The sequence below is a fragment of the Sus scrofa genome, chromosome 12 (assembly GCF_054392235.1).
Source record: "Sus scrofa isolate SSC_HxYL_T2T_F1_AM1 chromosome 12, Sscrofa_HxYL_maternal_Yorkshire_Landrace_v2.0, whole genome shotgun sequence".
Taxonomy (NCBI): Eukaryota; Metazoa; Chordata; class Mammalia; order Artiodactyla; family Suidae; genus Sus; species Sus scrofa.
The window spans coordinates 36838751-36857174 of record NC_139394.1 but is presented as its reverse complement, the minus strand read 5'-3'; the positions used below and the strand labels follow the sequence as shown (position 1 = coordinate 36857174).

Genomic DNA, 18424 nt, shown 5'->3' with positions numbered 1-18424 from the left:
AGAGGGATACCAAAACGAAGAAAATAACTTTTCTCTGGCAGTTTCCACAAAGTGAAATGCCAGTCCCAGCCCTTGGATTTTTTTCCCCTTCTGTTCACCCACGCTGTTTATGGAAAATGAATCATGCGACTCATTTACACACAAATGGAGAGGTAGTTTGGGGATAAACAACACAACTTCCTGGAATGCCACTGGCTGCCCATCGCATTGCTGTTATAACCATCTCTGCAGACCCTTGGTTTGCAAAGAGCCTTTCGGGGTGTAAGCAAGGTGCTGCTTAGGTCAGAGGGTAAAACAGGTTCCAGGCCCATCTGCTGGGCTAATTAATGCTGGAGACCCAATTCCCGTCTGCATATTGCTCTTTCCTTGGCATGAATCAAAACCACTCTCTCCAGTCTCTCCAACTCTAATCCCTCATCTCTGCCAAAGGACAGAACAATGGCAAAGGCCTCGGGGAAGGACAGAGGGCCAGGCCCTGGGGTCCTTCCAGGCGAGGCCTCACAGTCAAGCCCCCAAGGCCATTTAGAGCCTTTCCTGGTGCCAGTTCTGTTTCCTTCAGAGACTCAGAGTTTCTTACTCCTGCAAATCTCTTTCTCCTCGGAGTCCAGCCACAAACCCTGGGTTCCTTAGGAACACCTCCTGCTCTCTGTTCCCTTCCAGCTGCAGAAGGTAAGTTTAAAAGCTGCTCATTTTCAGGGACTTCTATCAACAGGAGGAAACAGGGATGTCAGGGGTAGGTACTGGGGCAGGTAACGAGGGATGTGACCATGGGGACCTTAGGATACTTGAGGACCTCTCCTAAAGACTGGCCTTATACAAATCCCTGCTCCTCCTGGTGACCCACCCAGCTCAAACAATCCATCAGTCTCCTGCAGACTCGGCCATTGGCTCCTCTTTTTTTGTCTTTTTAGGGCCGTACCTGCGGCATATGGAGGTCCCCAGGCTAGGGGTCCAATCGGAGCTGTAACTGCCGGCCTACCCCACAGCCACAGCAACGCCAGATCCGAACTGCGTCTGCAAACTACACCACAGCTCATGGCAGCGTTGAATCTTTAACCCACTGAGCGAGGCCAGGGACCAAACTTGCATCCTCACGGATACTAGTCAGATTTGTTTCTGATGGGCCATGATGGGAGCTCCCATTTGCTCTTTTGTGTCGTTAGGGCTCTTACAACTACTTCTGTATTCGCGTTGGTGATTGCTTGCTAAGGGATCTGTCTCCCACTCTGGGTGGGTAGCCCTGTGGGGACCGGGGGCCTGCCTTATCCTTTACCTCCTTGGCAGCACCTGGAATGGAGTAGGTGTCAGTAGATATCAGCGGAGTGAGTGCTGATAACCATTATTTTCTTTGACCTCTGAGACCATTTTTTGAAGATATTTCCATTTTTGTTTTTCAAGATGGAGAATGGAGGGTATGTGAACCCCTCACAGGGCAAGACCTCTCGGGGCCCAGCATGGGGGCCTGAAAAGTTTCTTCTCCTCAGCAGGGCTGACACTGATCTCCCTGGATTTTCCAGACGGGCCTGATCCAGGCCTCTCTCCTAGTAAGCAGTCTGAGCTTCCTAACAGATTATGAGATAGTCCAAAACCAAGGAGACCCCTCTGTTAGACCTGCCAAGGGCTGCCCCTGGGAGCTGCCCTGCTTTCCCCTGCTGCTTGCCAGCAGAAGCATCTTTAGGGTCTACCATGAGCTGGGCACACACTCACCATCCGTCTTTTAGATTTACCTTCAGGCTGAGCCTTCAACAGGGCTTGGCAATGTTCCTAGGATTCTCTAGGAAGCTTTCTCTGCCACTCTAGTCGACGACTTTTAGTTTCCCGCTCTCTTCAAATCTTTTGTTCATCCTACAACCTTCCATCCTCTCCCACCTCAAGCTTGGTGGACACTCTACCTGGTCTTTCATAAAAAAATCAGGAACTCCAACACGGAGACCCTTGATCTCTCCTGCGAGGTCCACAGAGCTCCCTACCTCTGTACACTTCCTCTGCTTCTTGCCTTTTGCCACAAAGGAGATTGGGGCCCTCCTCTGATGCAAGGCCAGGCCTCTGGGTGGATTCCAGATGCTGTCCCTAGCCCCTCACTAGAGCCATCACTCATTCCCACTCTCTCCTGCATCTCCACCCCCTCCCTGCCCCTTTCTCCTGGGTCATTGCCCACGTCATGAAAACAGGCTCTGCTTTTACTGTATTAAGGCAAAACCCAAACAAGACTCCTCTGAGACCACCACTCTCCAGAAGGAACCATGTCTTCTGTGCTGTTGTTGGCCATGCCCATAGCATGAGGAAGTTTCCAGGCCAGGGATCGAACTTGTGCCCCAGCAGTGAAAATGCTGGATCCTTAACCTGCTGAGCCACCAGGGAACTCCCACCATCTCTTATTTTTTCTTCCCTGTCAAATTTCTAGAGCCTGCAATCTCTCCTTACCCACTCACTCCTCAACATCTCTGAGAAGGCCTGCATCCCCCTCTCCCTAGCCTCCTTTACTGGTATGACAGATAAGAGTCTTATACACAGAGAGGGAGTTGGCAGTTAACCACTGGAGAAAGGACTGTAACTCAGACCAGGGTGGTGACAGGGAAGAGAATGTGGGAGGTGGAAAAACCGAATTGATGTTGGGGGTGTTGCCACATGCATTTGTTAAAAGATGGAATAAATAATGTAAGAAGAAGAGCAGTCCAAGATGACTCCAATGTCTCTAAGTATCTCGACTGTTAGAAGATGCTGTCATTTACTAAAACAAGGTCGATAACAGGGGGCAGGCTTTGGTGAATGACTATCTCCCCTTCTGCATGGGAAACCCCATGCCAATAGCTGCTGTTTCTCAGTATTCGCCACTGTTTTCCAAAGACCCAACCCAATGGGCTCCTATTTGTTTAATAAATGAGTAAATCTTAATATATAGTGGTATTAGTTTCAGTTAGAATATTTTCAGTTGGAGGTAACTGAAAATGTTAACTCACATTAGCTTGAAAAAAGGGGCAGTTTGGAGATTCCACTGTTATGCAACAGGATCAGCAGTGTCTCTGCAGGGCCAAGGAGGCAGGTCAGAACCCCAGCCCAGCAGAGTGAGTTAAAGGATCTGGTGTTGTACCAGCTGTGGTGTAGGTTGCAACTGCAGTTTGGATCTGACCCCTGGCCAGGAACTCCATATGCCATGGGGCAGCCAAAAAAAAAAAAAAAAAAAAAAAAAAAAAAAAAAAAAAAAAGAAAGAAAGAAAGACAAAAAGCAGTTTATCATCTCACAAAACAGGAAAAGCAAGCTCCAGGGCTAAATGATTCATCGTTGCATTGCTCTGCTCTGTGGACCTCCTCCTTTGACTCGTCCTCAGGCTGGCCTGCTACAGTTCCAGAGTCACAATCCAACCCAACCAGAGCAGGAAGAGGCAGCAGCTCCCCACCCTCCCCTCTCTCCTGAGAAAAGCTTCCCCACAAGCCACCCGCCACAAGTCCTCTCTTATTTCATGGGACAAACTGGGGCATGACCTCCTTCCTGAGCCAATATTGGGAAAGGAAACATCTGTAAATCACTCATCCCTCCTCTGGAGCTAGGATGGGGTCAGTGTGCTGCATGCACCTGGCTGCAAAGCAATGAGGGGGATACCTGAACCAAGTCTTGATTTTGTTAGGAAGGAAGAAGCAGGAAGGTGGCATCTGTAAGAAACCAACACTTCATGCTGACAAGATGCACTATAATCATAATGAAATATAGTCTTATCAACAAGTTGTGTGAATTCTGAAAGTGTCTGTGAAAAACAACAACAACAACAAAAAACCAAACTCAAAAAAACCCAAAGCAAGTGCTTTTGATGCCTATGGATGTTCTTAGAATAACAATTACTCAACATGTTAAATTAGTCTTGTACATGATTATCACTCTATAACCACAAAGTACATTCCCTCTGAATAGAAGACAGCTTATGGAAATAACTGCAAAGTTCTTATTAAAGTTGCTTAGTACATATTTCTTGAGCATTATGTGCAAAGGCATGCAGTTGAAATGGAAGAGGAATAGCACTAAACCTACAACTTGTTCTATGTCATCAGGAAGAAAAGAGGGAAGGCACCAACCATTGCTGAAGGCCTGTTCTATACGTTTGATGAGGTTATTGCCTTTGATTCTCCCAAGAGTCCTACCAAGTGGTCATTATTATCCTCATTGGACATTTCTAATGGTCATCAAGGGCTGGTTTCACATCTTCTGTGTTCATGAAAAGTGGTACTTCCCAGGCCCACTGAGGTTGGGTCTGTGACTGGAAGTTATACAGGTGGCTCCTGTGTTGGGCATTAATTGCTAGTGGGAGGGTTTCCAGTCTCTTGCCTTCCCACAGCACTGGGAATTTCATGTGCTTCAGATAATGTAGTTGTGAGATGGTAGAGTATCCATCCCCTGGGTCCCTGAATGACTGTGTGGAGCAGTGCTTCCTGCTCACCTGCAATGAATATGTAGCATAAATGAGATACTTTTGTTATGTTAAAGTGCCAAGAGATTTTGAAGTTGTTACTGTACCATATGTAGTTTATCTTTTATAAAAAATGAAGGTACAGAGGAGTCAGGGAACTCAACTCAAGTCACCAAAAGCAAAAGGGCAGGATCATGAACACAGGTTTAGTTAAGTTCCAAAGCTTGCATGGCTTTACCACAGCATGCTAGAATCCAAATTACATGAAGTTCTTGTCACAAAACTGGCATTCAAATGTTTTATCTAATATTGCTGATAGTGATAAACTACATGTTACTATTACATGTGGTTAACATCTGAGCCAAGATTTTCAAAGTTTTATACATACACATATAAAAGCATATAATGTGTGTGTGTATATATAGTCACACACACACATATTCCCATTTAACCCTCATTAAACTTATCAGGTAGGTCTTAGTAAATTTTTTTCTGTATCTCTGTTTTTTCTTTGCTTCTTTCCTTCTGCTAAACAAGTTCTTAATTTCTAGGATGCACCAGGCACTGGCACTAATGCATGGTGCAGGCTGCCCAAGAATTAGACAGATTCAATGACTTGTCCATGAACTCACTAAAACTAATAGGAAGAACTAGAATTTGAATGCAGGTTTTCTGGTTTTAAATTTCAGGAGTTTATAGTTTAGCAGAGGGTTAACAAAGCCATACAAGTATCATTAAATACAGCAGTCAGAAAGTTCAGCAAAGCGGTACAGAGTTTGTCCTCAATATATGCTTATAATTGAATGAAAAAGTACTGTGGGGATTCATGCATGGAGGATGGTATTGCTTCCAGCCAGGGTTACTAGCAAAGGTTTTTAGGGAAAGTGGAGCTCACCTGAACTTTTCAGGATGAGTGGGATTTGGAGCCAAGACTGAAGTGAAAGGGCATTCTAGTGGCCTCAAATGTTCCATTGTATTTGGAAGAAATGTTCAAAATGCTGTTGGACATAGTGTGGGCTTTGCATCGAGAGCAGTGGGCATATAAGAGGGAAAGAAGACTGTACAACTGCGGAATATAGCGGGAGGTAGTCTCAGGGATCATCCCATTCAAGGAGCTCAAAGGGATCTGATCTCAAGGGTTAACTGTGTCCTGCTGGAAGTGACTGCATGGGCGACTCTGATCATTAGTGCTCAATGGGAAAAAGCCAAGGATTGACAGAGGAGGAATTGCAGGGCCCTGTAGGAAAGGTTATAGTGCCTGAATGCCATTCATCTGGCATCTCTGATCTTGTCCAATCACGTCATGTCACATGCAAGGGAGCTATTATCCAGAGAGGGAAAGCAATTCCTCCACTATCACACAGCTCGACTGTGATACAATCAAAACCAAAGACCACTTGATGTCTTTTCTTGGGCGTTTCCCCTCCACACTAGGCATGAGATTCTGGAAGGCTGAAGTTATTTGAACCATTGTGTGGGTAAGAAGGAGCCTCTGCAAACTTTTCAGTAGGTCAACTTGCACTGAAAAGATGGTGGTGGGGGGGTGCTAGGAAGATTGGTATGTGGAAGGCTGAGGCAGCCAAAGAAAGGGTTAGATGACTTCCAAAGTAGAAGTAGGAATCACGTAACAGGGCAGTAGGGGGGGAAAGGATGGACGAGTATGATTACAACAGAGGAGAAAGAATTCTTGTTGTTATTAACAATACTGACAACGCTGTTCATAAACAGTATCAGATCACTGCTCTAGAAAGTGATGCTAAAAAGAACATTTCCCCCAAGAAAGCCCAGACTAATCCCATGTTTAAACAATCCTTGGATGGTGTATTCTAGGCTGAAGTTGGTTGTTTCCTTAAGTGCCAAATACCCATATGAAAATTAAAAAAATGAGTCCAACATCTGAATGTTTGGGCTATGTGACGCCAAGCGTCCCACACAGCTGATTCAGAGGCAACAAGAGGGCATGTGGTGCTGACTGCTGGCATGGGCATTTCGTAGATCCCATCAAGACTGAAAAGTTGGGGGACATAAAACACATTACCCAGACAACACTCATTTATGTCTTTCTGGCACATCTACTTCACTTGACAAGGAGACGAGACATAGGAAACACCTTAGCTCATCCAAATAAAATGCTGCTTATAACAGTGAGTGGTCTACAGTCTATATAATGGTTTACATAATAGCAGTCCATATAATAGCAACTGTAATATCATAGAACACACTCTCTAGGTAATTTTGAAACATCTTCTAAAAATATTTGAAATAGTTAAACCATGGACTTGAGAATGATAATATGGAAGAGAAAGAAACAGATACCATATGGCTTTAGGAGAAATCTGTATTTGGGTTTATTCATCTTTAAAGGATGGCAAGCACATAGTAGGTATTCAAAAATATTCATTTTCATTCCATCATATTGACACAGAACAAAGGCTCATAAGACAATTTAAGTGAATCCCATTCCATTTGACAAAAGTCAAGATAGGTGAGCTCTGAAACATTAACTAACCTCACCCAGTACCACCCAACTAGCAAATAGTGAGGACCACCTTTAAACTTATGCCTTTTGGCTTTAAGTCCAGTGTACATTTCATTACACCACAATAATGAGCATGGTATGTATGTTACCATTTCTTGTTAAGCAGGCTATAATTTTGGCAGTCCATACTGGATTTTATTTTCCACTGTGGCTTGTACAATAGTTACCACCACTGATTATTTTCAACTGACAGAACAGATTTCAAAGGAGGAACAAATTGATGCATTACCCTGAGAAATGGGCTGAACTTTGTAATATGAGGCCCCAAGAATAACTTGAGGATCACAGACCATTTTCAGCTTGGAAACTAAGGGGCATTCATCCATATTAAAGGGACTTTGATACTACTTTCAAATAAAGAGGATTTCAGAACTTCCAGATTGTTGATATTAAGAAGCTGTGTCTCTAATTGTTCATTTTTAAAAGTTTTAGCTCATTAATTTGTTCATTCATTCATTCATCAAACATTCATTCATTCATTAAACATTCATTTATTAAACATTTATCATGTGCCAGGTCCCATGCTAGGGGCTGGGGACAAAGAAGTGATGTATACTGTCCTTTCCTGCAAGGAGCTCACAGTTTGGGTAGAAGCAGAGAAACCTACAATGGATGATGAGATACATGAAGACAGCTACAGTGTGGATGCACAGGGTACTACAGGATGTTGGGGAGGGGCCTCTGACTGAGACCGAGGGAAGTAGGTGGGGAAGGATTCCCAGAGGATGTGCAGTCTGGGCTGTGATGCAAAACATGATCAGAAGTTATCAGGATTTAGAAAGGGCTGAGGCGTGGTGGGGGTCTTCCTGGGCAGAGGGGGCACAAGATGCAAAGGTGTAGAAAGGTGGGGAAAACATGGTGAGTGGGGTGTGGCCATAGGGGAGAGGGCTTGGAGCCCAAATTGTTATTGTTTGATACACATAGGTGAATACTAATTCCTTTTACACCAAAATCAAGCCAGCTACTACAATCCAATTTCTGTGATTATGTGTATAAACACAACCATGCGTACACTCCATGAAGCACATCACATCACACCACATCATATCACATCACATCACATTACCTCTCTATGCTAAGTAAAGAGTAATAAACAATGAGTTCCCACTGTGATGCAGCGGGTTAGGGATCTGGTATTGCCACAGCTGTGGCATAGGTCACAGCTGTGGCTCAGATATGCTCCCCATCCAGGGACCTTCCATATGCCATAAGTGCAACTGAAAAAAAATGATAATAATAATAATAAATAAGAGCTGTTTAAATTTCTAGATGATTTCTTCTTCAGAGGTTAAGAGTTGGTGGTTTCAATCATATTGCTTGTCCTTTGACTTGCCTTCCAGGTCCAGTCATCTAATATTTGAAGGCATTGGAAATGAAGAAGGAAGTCAGACATTGTTAGGCAAAGCCAGCTGGACAAAGTCCTATTGCTGCCCAGGCTTCATGGCACCACGGTACCGTCTCACCCCCACAAAGATGTAAACAGCACAAACTACCTCTAAATGTACAGGAGCCAACTACCTCTTTAGCAAATTAAAGTTTCAGGAGCAAAGTTCCTTGGTCAGTGGTGTACATCTACCCAAGGAAACACAGGCATGGAGGATGAGGTCTAGCGAAAGTGGACCTTGGGCACAGAAGACCACAAATGTGTGTGTTGAGGAAATGTGAATCATTGGACCATAAACTCTGAGAGCTGGGAGTTTTAAGATGCAAGTTAAATAGACCAGGTTCCAGTCAGGGCTTTCTGCATCACTACATGAATATTATTTACTTCATGTATTGCTTAGCTGGACAGCGTCAGGTCTAAAGAGTGGGCAGAGTACAAGAGAAAAATCTATGTGAAGTGGAGGTAGTGGAGTCATCTCTGCTTGGCTCTGCTCTTAAAAAAAATCTCTGAAAATTTTTATAGGCAAAATCGGCATCTTGGCATCTCACATAGAAAATGGGCCCCAGTTCTCATTTTTCAAGGTTGAAATATATTTTTATTTTAATTCATTTTCAATATTGGAAAGCTAAGATTTATTATGGGGGCTCTTAATTCCTTCCCAAAGAAATATGCATGGTATTTCAGTAGTCTCCAATAGCAACTCTACAGCTAAGGATCAAATACATATTTTTTTTCTTCTTCTCCTTTTTTTTTTTTTTTTTTCCGGCTGGCACCCATGGCATACGGAGGTTCCCAGGCTAGGGGCTGAATCAGAGCTACAGCTGCTGGTCTACACCACAGCCACAGCAACACAGGATCCAAGCCGCACCTGTGACCTACACCACAACTCACAGCAATGCCAGATCCTTAACCCGCTGAGCAAGGCCAGGGATTGAACCAGCAACCTCATGGTTACTAGTCAGATTTGTTTCTGCTGTGCCACAATGGAAACTCCATTGAACAAACAGATTTCTCACAGAGAAATAATGAAGGGGAGAAAACCTATTTATCCCTGTTCTGATTAGCTCAACCGGCAAATCTGGAACACCAAAGCTATCTGTAGTTTGCTGAAGGATTATTCCATTTTCACTAAAAAAATGTCATAGACACAATGGGTATTTGTCCATTGATAGTTCCAGTCATTTGGTTACTTCAATAAATTAGTGTGTTTACAGCATGCTATTATGGACTGAATTGGGTCCCAGTTCCCCCTACCCCCTAACCAAATGCATATGTTGAAGTCCTAACTCACCATCTCCCAGTACTTTAGAATGTAACTGTCTTTGGAGACAGGGTCTTTAAAGAGGTAATTAAATTCAAAAACAGGTCAGTAGAGTGGTCCCTAATCCTATCTGCCAGTGTCCTTATACAAAGAGCAAATTTGGATCTAGAAGCAAGCAGAGGAAAGACAAGCGGAGACACAGGGAGAAGATAGCTATCTATTAAGGCAAGGAGACAGACCTGGAGCAGATCCTTCGCAGCCCTCAGAAGGAGCCAATTCTGCCAGCCTCTTGATCTTGAACTTACAGCCTCAAGAACTCTTAAGACAACACATTTCTGTTGTTGAAGCTAAGCAGTCTATGGTGCCTTGTTGTGGCAGCCCCAGGAAACTAATACATATGCATATTCATTGTATCTCTATATTAGTAAATTTATAATGTGAACCTTTATTTCCTGCCATCTGTTCCTTTTTAGTTTGGTTGCAGCATTCTGATTTCTTCCAGGAGAATGATCTTCTTTTTATGTACTCTTGATGGGACTACAAATAAGACCCCACCGTATCTTGGGGATGGGGTGGACACATAACCCAAGTTAGGCCAATTAGCCTCTCTCCTGGGACATCAACTCCTAGGTGGAACTAGGATGAAAATAATGATAGAAACTAGCCAATGAGGCTGCTAAGCAGTGTCGGCTACACAGTCCAGGGTTGCTGCCTGGATCCTGCATTTTGCAAGCATGGCTGTGTAACATTCTTATGGCTTCTGAGAACTGCCTCAAATCTAATTGTTTCTTCTTGAGTTAGGAAGACATTTGGTATACCTTGCAAACAATTATTTTTCTCCTTCAGTTCATGCAATTTTTTTTATTGAAATCTAAAAGAAACATTAATAAAATTTTTACTTAAAATTTTTTCTTGCTTATTTCTTTTTTATTCTCCTGGGTCAGTTTTACGCATTCATTCATCATTCAAAATATGTCTACTAAGTACATATTTGGTGTCAGAAATTGTGTTAGGTATTTCCATCAAACTGGAAGCTGGGAGATGTCCTGTGTAGTGTGGGGAATTATTGAATATTTGGAAATCAGATATTTCATATAATATTAAACTGCATTTATAGAGAGCCTGCATACATTTATATCAGCAGCTCAAATTAAGTGGAAAAATCCCATCTAAACATAAAGAATTAAAAATCAAAGTGTTTACTTAGCACCTACTGTGTACAAAAGTCCCTATAAAGTAATGTAGAGTGGGGTGAAAAAAAAAAAAGACAAAGATCACCTTCGAAGGTACTCAGCAAATACATTCAACCATGAACAAATAGCAACATGTTCTATATTGACCACCAAACCTTAAGAAAGTGAGAAAAGGCGCTTTGAGCCCTCTTAACCCTGGTGACGCCACTGCAGGAGAATTTGCTGTCTTCATACTTTGTGCTTGGTCTCATTTAGTCCTCAGAGCAAAACTCTGAAGTGGGTACTGTTATCATTCATATTTTACAGAGATAGAAATGGAGGCTAGGAAACTTTCCCAAAGTCTCTGAGCATCCTTTACAGTCCTTCAAGTGGCAAACAAACACCTCTAATCTGCCCTTTGTCACCAGTAAAGTCTTAATTATTAGAGACCCAAAGAACTCCCTTATCGTCTCAAAATAGCTCACGAAACAAAACCACCTCATACCTCAAGATTCCAAGAGTTAGGACTGTAAGCCATGTGCCCCTGTCTTCTCCTGGGTTTAGGACTTTATTTTATTGAATAATTCCTCCCTCATCCAGGCATCATAAACTGTTTCATTTCTAAGCCTAGGCGTGCAAGTTTTGGTAGCCAACTACCAATATGCAGATTTGAGAATAAATTGGTAGGCATTTTCTATGGACTTCACTGCAATGAGATTTTATACTTATTATTACTTGGCTCCCAGACTCATTTAATGGAGGCCAATCAGCAGCTCCTATCTCTTATAAAAGTTTCCAGAAGACAAAACATGAGAGCTGTATTCCATTTTTTTTCCTGGGATTCTTTATCTTGCATGAGTATCAGTAATCAAAGTGGCATTTACTAGCTTGGCAAGTGAACAAACCTTTGCTTTCCCACAAGTTCAGCTGTAGGCATCAAGCTCTCCTAAAGTTTCCATAGCAAACAGGCAGCTGAGTGTTTGTGCTAAAAGGAAGGGAGAGAGAGAGAGAAAGAGAGAGAGAAGGAGACGGGCAAGGAGATAAAGGGGGGAAGAGAGAGATGAAGGAAGGAAGAGAGGGAGGAAAAAGGAGAAAGAGAAAGAAAAGAGAAAAGAAAAAAGAAAGAGTAAACCTGCAAGGAAAAATAGTATAACGAGGACCACACTGATACTACATTAGTTTCCTAGTGACTTGCAGAGTTTATAATTTTTATCATTTACCTTTCTCTCCACTGCACCAATTCCTAGGGGAAGGTTCATTTTTTATTCATCTGAAAGTTTACCATCAATCATCCTCTTAAAGAGCTTGCCAGAAACTTGGACAGAGCCTTATAATAAAATTGCAGAGACAGAGGACTAATTGATTTCTATAAATAATGTTTAGCTGTAAAGATATGAAAGGTGGTTAGAACCACATGTATTAATCTCCCTTTACTCCATCTGTGTCTGCAAATGCAGACTGTACCTTGACAAAGTGCCCTGGCTATTTTGCCCTGCAAACACACAGCAGGAGATTAACACCAGATGGCCCAGCCCTCCCATCTCTCTGTCCTGCCCTCTGCCCCACCCCCACCTCCTCTGGCCAAATCCTCTAATTACTCCTCCCCACTGGTCCCCAGTTTCTCTCCCATAATTTAAAAATTCTCTTCCCATTACTACCCCTGCACTGACAACATGCAGAGAAGCTGACAGGCCCTCACTTCCCTCTGCCCTTCTGCCTTTCTGGACAACAAACAAAAATACAACCCAAACCCCAAACGTGAAAGCTTTTCTTCAAACTGCAAGACTGACAATGTTTAAGAAAAACAATAATTCTTTGATGCTACAGAATTACAATGTGTGTGTCTTGGAAAGAGGGAGGCTGGAGAGAATTCCCTCTGAAGGTCGCTCTCAGGCACTACTAGCTTTAATCACATCATACAGAAACACCCAGCAGTTACTACTCTTCGATAGCATGTAAAGTAGGAACAAAATTATATCTGACCAACAAGAGCTGGCTGGACAAAGACAATGCTCTCTCATACTTGTTTAAGAGTTGCTAAGGAAATGCTGAGAACTCGCAGAGGCACCGTCTGTTCAGCCCAACCGTGATACGCAAAATGAAAAGTGAACTGGAGACAGGGCAGGGCTGTGTGATAGATGCCCAGCTCCTATTTAAGAATACTGGGTCATTTCGTCACAAAGGCTGATGCATAAGGGCATCATCTTAGCTGGTTCTGTCGTCAATCAGCTGGTTCCAATCCTGGCTAAACACAACACAAATTGCCCTATTTGGCCTTGAAGATCATTTTTTTCTGGCTATAGAGTAAATACAAAATGTATGATTGCTTTCACTTGGAGACAGGAAAATTGTCACACTAGACAGAATTCAATGAAGTTGGACTCCTTCTCCTCCTTCTCCTTCTCCTTCTCCTTCTCCTTCTCCTTCTCCTTCTCCTTCTTCTTCTTCTTCTTCTTCTTCTTCTTCTTCTTCTTCTCATTTTTCTTCCTCTTCTTCCTCTCCCACTTTGGATTCTCCTTCTCCTTCTTATTCCTTTGCCCTGACTGCTCCTAGATGATGGTGGGTAGATATTTTCCATAAATATCTTTTTAATGGGACAACACAAACGACTACATTGATTTAAATCAAGTTGACTTCTGATAGCATGAAACATTCCTGATGATCCTACTTGAGATACGGTCATGATTTTAAAAATTTCACAGATACATTCCTTTTCTGTTACTTTTAATGGGAGGCTAATCAAATTTTTTCAAAGCCTTTTTTTTGAGGGGGGGAGAATGCATGCTGTGTTCATAATTTTAAGTCTCAGTAAAATTAACCACACCTGCAAAAAATCATTTGTTTTTAGCAAGGGCTGCTTCTATGACATTCCTCTCCTCGCCACACGCTGTTTAGCTGTCCTTCTTTACCCCTTGGACAGGCTTGCTGAATTCATTTCAGCAGTTTCTCATTTCAGTGGTAAGCACCAAGAAGGCAGGAACTGTTCTAGTTCTACTTGTTTTGCCTGGATCCCCCAGTAGCTTAACAGAGGCTATTAGCTCTATCACCAGTGGAAGAAGACAAAGGGAAGGGAAGAGTTGATGGATCCTCAGAAAACTTTCTTTCTTCCTTTTTAAAAGGTCTTGGGTCCAGAGGGCAAGCCCAGTTGGAATTGAGCTGCCATGGGACTCGATCTCACAATTATTGAACTGCTTTTAGGAATTAAGTGAGAGAACCCTTGAGAGTATAGCAAGAGGAGCTGCTTGGTTTGCGAATTACTGAGGGTCTCAGGACATTGTATGGCTGATCCAACCCCAAGTCCATGGTGTTCAAATGGCTGGAGAATTTCAAGCAAGTGAAAAATCAGCACATCTGTTCATTGGATCAGAGGAAGGAGCCTACTGAGTTCTGAAACACCATGGTCGATGGCTCTGGTGAATTATTTAGCATTCCAAAAAGCTGGGGTGTTCTCCATGTAGGCTGGTTGGAAAGTTAATAGTGCCAAGAAATACATGGTACTGTATTTATATTACCTGGAGTTGAAAAACTGTGTAACCCAGTTTCCACTGCTTATGGCAACAAGCTGAAGCCTGAAACTGTCAATCTAGAGGAACACATAGGGATGAAGTCAGGCTCAGATTCCACAAGCCCAATCAAGTGCAGCCGCTTTCACTTTCTGACCTATAAGTTTAGACCTATAAATGTACCTTCAGCACAAGGTTAAAACCTTGAAGCAGGTAAATAATCACCTGAGGATCAAATGCATCAGTAGGTTTATAGCCAGTGGAATCTTGAAGTGTGTCAGTGGGAACTTAGAGAACAAAGAGATTAAAGCCAATCTATGGCATTCCTAAGTGCCAGGCATGCAAGTGGTCCCTGGTATGGCACCACTATCCCTACATACTCCTAAAGTCTTGAGAGAGGAAGGAGGAGAACCTGAACTTATTCTCAGTGTGCTGGTGATTGTCCATCTGTGGGGGATCAAGTGATGAGGTCTGGCTGCTCCCTGATAGAGTTTCCCAGACAGACCCATCATCAGTGCACACTCAAGCCAAGATGGTCAAATAAAGCTGGTGCCTCCGCTTGTTTCCTGAGCCCTCAAGTTTCCTCACCTCAGTTTTAGACAGCTGTCTTAGATCTGAAATAGCTGAGGGCAAAGATTTAGTAGTCCCTTTCTCCCCATTCCTCCCCCTTTGGCCAGAGCCTGCAGTTTACTGATCCCTGATGGGAAAGAAAGAATGTTACGCAGGAAAAAAGAAACTTCCTCCTCCTCCCCCAACACACCCCTGACCTTAGCCTCGACCTTGACCTTAGCTGAATGGCTTTAGGCAAACCACCTCTCACTTTCATTCTCACTTCTTTCACCTCCCCAGAAGAGTGAGCTTTAGAGAAAGTGATGTGTGGCACTAGCCACACACCTGACATCTTCAGGTGTCTTATTCATCTGTTGGCCAATGATACAAAGGCTGTGGAATCGGTGTTGACAATAGCAGCTATCATTTTGAGTGTCTGCTATGAGATACTGTACATCTTCTCTCTTCATCTTCATAACTCACCAAGGGAGGTGATAGGATGCCTCGTTACAGATTAGGAAACAGAGATCAGGGATGTTAAATAACCTGCCCAAGTTACAGAATGGATAAGTCACAAGGTCAGGATTCATATCCAGGTCCATTCAACCACACTCAATTTTCTCAGATGCTCCATGGCTCTAGTTTACCATTTTGCAGATGTTGTCTCTGGTACACTACTTTCTGCACAGTTGCTGGAGTGATCAAATATAATCACTTCCATGTGAAAAACATTGAGTGGCTTTCCCATCAAACTTTGGACACAATAAAGCCATTCCAATTAGCTGAGTAGAATTCTGTAGCTCCCAAGTCTTTGCTGTGGCTTAAAGGACTCCCATGATCTGTGCTATCTCACTCCTACCCTTCTGACATTTCACTTCGGCTTTATCTACTCTGTTTCCGCCTAGGCACTCTGCTTTGCCTGAAATTGTCAAGTAGACACTGCAGACTACCATAGCAAGATCTCTGGACTCATGTTTCTACAGCTTGGAATGATATTCTCTCAGCATGTAAATGGTAAAAGTTCATTCTCTCTTTTAATTGATGCCTCAACTTAAATGTCACTGCCTCAAAGAGAACTTTCCTGACCATTATATCCACCACTCTCAGTCTCCTCACATTGCTTTAGTATTCCTTGTAGCAGCTATCACACTAGGCAATGATCAGGTTTATCTGTCTTTTTTTTTTTTTTTTTAACCTTGTTCTCTCTTGCATTGTGAGGGCAGAGTATTGGTCTTGTTCATTGATAAATGGTGCTGGTGTCTGACCTCATAAGCTTTCAATAACTATCTGTTGGTTGATGAATAAATGAAAGAATATATTGGAATGGAATGAGGCAACAGAGTGAGACTGGCTCAGGATCAGTTGCTCACCACTCTTGAGGGAACTGATTCAGATCTTAGAGCAGTGAGCAACCTAGTGTCCAAGTCTCCTTGTTGGACAGATAGTCTGCTTGCCTCTATCAGAAAAAAATCAAGGTATTACTTTGTCTCATCTTTAGAAAGCACTCAATACAGGAGAAGTAGTACATGACTGGGAAAGATTAGTCTCATGACTCTGATGTTAGAGGTCATCTAGGGTCCAGGGCTTTCCTACTTCCAATCTTCTGACCCACTTCTAGCTTGACCTCCTCCACTGTCTAGCATCCTCCTCTGCAAGGGCTTGTTTCTGATTAGATTACACATACCACCAACAACCCTGCCACCAACAACGCCACCAGCAAAGCCTCTTCTCCCCAGGCTTGAGGGCAGCACAAAACTTCAGGTAAGCACTTCTAGGAGAGAAACATTATTCCCATCCAAACTCTGCCACTTGATGGAGGAAGGATCAGAGAGCTGAAATAGCCCCGCCAAGGACCCACTGCTAGTAACAACCCCAGACAAGAGCCCAAGTCTCCTGATCATGAAACTGGTCCCAGCTCCACACTCCACACAACACTTGGTAAAGATTAACAGTCAATAACACCCCGGGCTGCCCCTTCAAGAATAGATTCAGTTCCACAAACACAGAGCCTGCCTGGCCCTGTAGTCGGTTAGAATCTGAATACAGTGAGGAAGACAGTAGAGTCCCTGTCCTCAAAGAGTTTCCTGGAATTTTGAACCCATAATAAAAAAAAATAAGTTTTTTTTTTTTTTTTGGTATTGAAATACCAATGAATAGGGTGATGCAATAATCAGTTTAACCTCAGAAAGGCCTTAAAACACATCAGAACCACCTCAAACAATTCTGCCAAGGCCATATTCTGAGTATGATGTTATGATTTTTGAAAAAGGGATGGAGAGAGAGAGGAAGGAAGAAGAAAGGAAGGGAGAGAAAAGAAAGGAGAAGAGAATTGAGTGGTCTGTGGCTTCCTCCTTTTATGCCTGACTTGCACACATCTCTGCTTCTTTCAGGGAACTTAAGCTGGTGGGTCTCTCTCCAAAGACTTTTGAGGACAGATCTCACCTACTCTAAAGTCCTGGGCTAAAACCAAAGAGCTGAATTATTTTTCCCACTCAGTTACCCCTAGCTGGCCCTCTGCCCAGATTTCAATGACAAACTTCTGCATGGTCATAGAAACTTTTAATTACTACTAACCCTCTCCATGACAGACATACCCTCCATCAAATACACATTTGTGGTCTTCTGGACCAATCGGGGGTGATATGAATACAAATACCTCCACAACCCAAAGGATCTATAGGGGGACATGTGGGTGACTCAGCTGCATAGAGGTGATCGCCTACCCAGAAAGTTCATCACTTCATGTTGCACTTTACAAATCTTTACAAATCTTTCTTCTCCATCGCCACAATAAAATCCAGAGAGAGAGGGGGAGAGAGAGAAGTGCAGTACATAAGCATTGGCAGAAATTCTGAGCAAGAGTTGACATTAACATAGAAACGAGTAATTCCTGATTTCCTCCTATTTATATAAGCAATGAACCAGGGGTGAGAGAGAAACCCAGAAAACATAAAAAGGTAAAACCTTGCTTCCTGAAGCTTCTGTCCTTCCATCCTTCCCCACCTGGCAAAAGATAAAGATACACTTCACAGCCCCAAACGACTCCAGATCCAGACCTGCCACGGTACAGAAAGGAAACCAGCTTTCTCTCCGTCCAGACCGGGATGCTCACCAGCTCGCGCCCGAATTCACTCGCCCACTCTGCCCACATTTTCCTGCCTGTTGCACGCAAAAGCAATTGTCTCCAAACGCCAACTACCAATATTCAGAACTCTGGTTTTCCTACCCTGGTTAGAGCCGCCTCCATGAGAGCCAGGGGTCAGCTCCGGAGTTGAAAGAGGACCGGGAGCCTGGGGAGATTGGTGGAGGGAAACCCCTTCTCGAACCTCCACACTGTTCCGGTTGCCAAGGGAACCCTCGCTTTGTCCTGCAGGCTAAGAATGGCCGCCTCTCCGGAGGCCTGGCTCCAGGAGCAGCCAAAGCACCGTGCAGGGCTGGGAGCAGAGGGAGGGCGAGCACCGCACCCGCCTGGGACAAAGAAATCATTTTCAAGGAATGAAAGTAACTGTTTAAAAAAAAAAAAAAGAAGGTCTTAGGAGGCACCCCGTGAGGAGGGAATAAGTTTATTGATGCTGCTGGGTGGGATTTGCGTTAGCTTTTGTGCCCCTGTGAAAGA

The 18424-nt window shown here is 43.4% G+C and overlaps 1 protein-coding gene across 2 annotated transcripts in view; it reads right to left on the bottom strand.

The window, feature by feature from the left end:
* ANKFN1 (ankyrin repeat and fibronectin type III domain containing 1) overlaps positions 1–18147 on the bottom strand; it is a 343361-nt gene extending 325214 nt beyond the window's left edge. For both annotated transcript variants that reach the window (XM_021067257.2, XM_084983129.1), the window contains exon 1: positions 18035–18147. In XM_021067257.2, coding sequence (XP_020922916.2) covers positions 18035–18055 — 21 coding nt within the window. In that variant the 5' untranslated portion in view covers positions 18056–18147. The remainder of the gene's footprint in view (positions 1–18034) is intronic.
* Positions 18148–18424: the final 277 nt, after the last annotated feature.